Consider the following 2,894-nt stretch of genomic DNA (forward strand, 5'->3'; position numbering starts at 1 on the left):
AAAAAAAAAAAAAAAAAAAAAAAAAAAAAAAAAAAAAAAAAAAAAAAAAGCTTCCTAAATATTGAAGTAGACCAATAGTCTGCAAAAAAATGACATAAACAAACATATATTTGTTATTTAAGTAGAACTCTAAACAAAAGTCAGAATCTAATCCAATAAGATTAAACATAGAGAAACCATCCAACAGCACACAAGAACAATACTCAGATTTTGCATTTTACCATTATCCTCAACTGCAACTGACTCCTTGTTGATGGTGAAATTTATTCTAAGAAATTTCTCAGAGACCAGAGTTATGACTAATTCAAAAAAGAAAACAACGCACCAAGGTCACTCCGGGTATTTACGAAAAGATCATGCGGGCAAAAGCGAACCATATAGAACCCGCAGACCTCCTTATCATCCCACATGACTTCCTTGTATCCTCTCCTTTCTTCCTCAGTTAAATTCCGCGCTACAAAAACCAAAACATAGACACTCTGTTAGAAGCAAAATAACTTCCACTATGTAATTTGAAGGAAGACATAAGGCACATGAAAATACAAGCAAGCACAAACTGTGATCAAATGGCAACGGAAAATATACGGGGAAAAAAAACGAAAAACAAATTTCAAATAGGTAAAACACTGTTGGCAATCAGAAATATGGTATACATATTGCAGAACAATCCGTGTTAAATTGCACGCTAGTGCGTAATAATCCCCACATTCCTTTCCAAATTCCTCTAAACTAACAGAGTCACTTCTATTCCTCTCACACTAGAAAGTCCACGAGATTCAGTATCAATAACATGCAAATGGAATCCCATAGCTAGACTGATTGGATACAGTACACAAGATATATCAGTTTGTAACATATCGAATCAAATTGGAAACAGAAATTTCAAAGAAATGGACCAATTTAATCAGAATACAACCTGAACCCATGAGTTCGTCCAGAAGAGCTCTCTGCGCGTCCATACTGAATAAATCCTTTCCAGATGAACGGAAGACGGGGATACCAGAACTTGAAGAAGAACCCTGATTCAGCAACCTGAACTTCAGTGTTGACAAGATTAAAAAGAGCTTTTGAGACTCTTTGGAATGTTTTTGGAGAGAAATTGTGTGGTGCTAGTGCTAGGGTTTGCACCGCAACACGAAGAAAAAACTCATACAGAGACGCGAAAGATATATGAAATTCACAATTCGTACATTTTATAACCAACAACAAACAGTATCATATAAATACATTTGGTTTAAAAAAATAAAAATTTATAAACTAATTTATAAACCTTTCAAAATTATTTTATTGGGATAAAACTGCAAAAAAAAAAAAAAATATACAATTTTAATAAAACTCGTTTTATCAATCTATACGTGGCTATTCGGACTTGATAAATTAAAATATATTTAATAATGAAACAAGTCAATAAAATTTAAAATAAAAAAAATAAATATTACTAATAATACTAATTTAAGAGAATTATTTAGGTTTGAATCCAATTTATTTGTTGAAGAAATGCAAATAAATTCAATAAATTATTTATTTATTTATTTATTCCATTTGGGTAATTTTTTATTCCATTTAAAATGGCGGCCCATGGGCTTTTTTCCGAGAAGGCCCAAACGAAGATGCCCTCGGTCTACGGTTCCTCTCTGCGTCTCAATTCATGCGTATTCCCGCTTTCGTTTTACATATATCTCGCGCTCTCTCTCTCTCTCTCTCCGCATCGGCCGATCTCATCTCTTATATTTCCGTTTCTCTTCGCTGTCGCGGCTTTTCTCGGTTTCCGATCGCTGTTGCATGAGAGCAGTCGGCAGATATTGGATCTCGAATCCTCCGCCTACTCTGTTCCTTCTCAAGCTTCTTTCTGATATTCTCCTGTTTCTTCTGGCAAACGGAACGACTTTGAGGACGTTGACGAACGGTAAAACTCTCGAGCCTTTTTCACTCTTTCATTACTTTATTTTCAGGTTATAGAAGGTTGTCTGTTTGGTTGGGAGAACTGTGAAAAACGATGAAAGTTGCTGAGAGTCAAAACAGATGGAGTTTCTTTTAGGGGTTAATAGGCGGTTCTTTATTTGCAGTTGGATTTTTGTATTCAATAATGTTTGGATAAAAATATACAAAAATGCAAATGAAGAAGTTTGGTTTTTTTTATTTTATTTTATTTGCAATAAATTGATTCGGGCACATCGGTAGAATTAGAAATGGATATACGATTGAGTCTGGGTGGGGAAAATATAGTAGTATGATCGAACATTAGTTTAAAGAATCTGCGAGTGAACAAACGGGTGTTATGTGAAATTATTTGTGTCTAGGCTGATGCTGAAGCTCATACGACAAGCATCAATTTATTGGAAAATTTTGATATATTTGATATTTAGTAAGTTGGCAACGCTGATTCAATGGTTGAATTTATGACATGAGACATTAGGAGTCTATGTTTAGCAAATATGAGATAGTGGGACAAAAGAAATTTAAGCATTGTTCTGTTCTTGCTTGAGGTTCTGCGAAATGGGTTTGTCACCAATTACTTAGGGTTTTTTTTTTTTTCATGGACAGGTTGAGGTGAAGATGAGTAGTAAGGAATCAAAGAGGTATGAGTCATTTTATGTTTTTTATTGTATCTGGATCCTTGATTGCCCGTCCAAATAGAAAGTTGAATCTCTTGTTCCTTCCTCACTTCCTATCTGAGGGTGCACGTGTCTTCCCACCCCACGGTCAAATGCTCTCTTATTGACTTCTCATGTTTGTTATCACCCGAAGGGCTGCTTGCTTAAATTGTTATTATTTTTTTTGTTGGCTCAGGCTTCAAGACATCTGTAAATGGGCTTACATGGTATTGATTTTAAAAAAAAATTATACATCAATAGTTTTTTTTTTTTTTTTTTTTTTTTTTTTTTTTTAAAAAA

The 2,894-nt window shown here is 34.0% G+C and overlaps 2 protein-coding genes across 5 annotated transcripts in view; one reads left to right on the forward strand and one right to left on the reverse strand.

Moving 5' to 3' along the window:
* The window catches only part of LOC111491178 (luc7-like protein 3), a 6,529-nt gene extending 5,345 nt beyond the window's left edge, over positions 1-1,184 (reverse strand). For all 4 annotated transcript variants that reach the window (XR_002719674.1, XR_002719673.1, XM_023139967.1 and 1 more), the window contains exons 1-2: positions 917-1,184; positions 326-454 (exon numbers count right to left, since the gene is read on the reverse strand). Coding sequence is in view for 2 of the 4 variants with exons in the window: in XM_023139967.1 (XP_022995735.1) it covers positions 326-454; positions 917-959 (172 nt within the window). In the remaining 2 variants the exon portion in view is untranslated. The remainder of the gene's footprint in view (positions 1-325; positions 455-916) is intronic.
* Positions 1,185-1,662: 478 nt separating this feature from the next.
* Positions 1,663-2,894, forward strand: part of LOC111491181 (protein phosphatase inhibitor 2-like) — a 4,606-nt gene continuing 3,374 nt past the window's right edge. The window contains exons 1-2 of the mRNA XM_023139969.1: positions 1,663-1,906; positions 2,545-2,579. Coding sequence (XP_022995737.1) covers positions 2,557-2,579 — 23 coding nt within the window. The 5' untranslated portion in view covers positions 1,663-1,906; positions 2,545-2,556. The remainder of the gene's footprint in view (positions 1,907-2,544; positions 2,580-2,894) is intronic.

Source organism: Cucurbita maxima, unplaced genomic scaffold (genome assembly GCF_002738345.1).
Source record: "Cucurbita maxima cultivar Rimu unplaced genomic scaffold, Cmax_1.0 Cma_Scf00016, whole genome shotgun sequence".
NCBI classification, from domain to species: domain Eukaryota; kingdom Viridiplantae; phylum Streptophyta; class Magnoliopsida; order Cucurbitales; family Cucurbitaceae; genus Cucurbita; species Cucurbita maxima.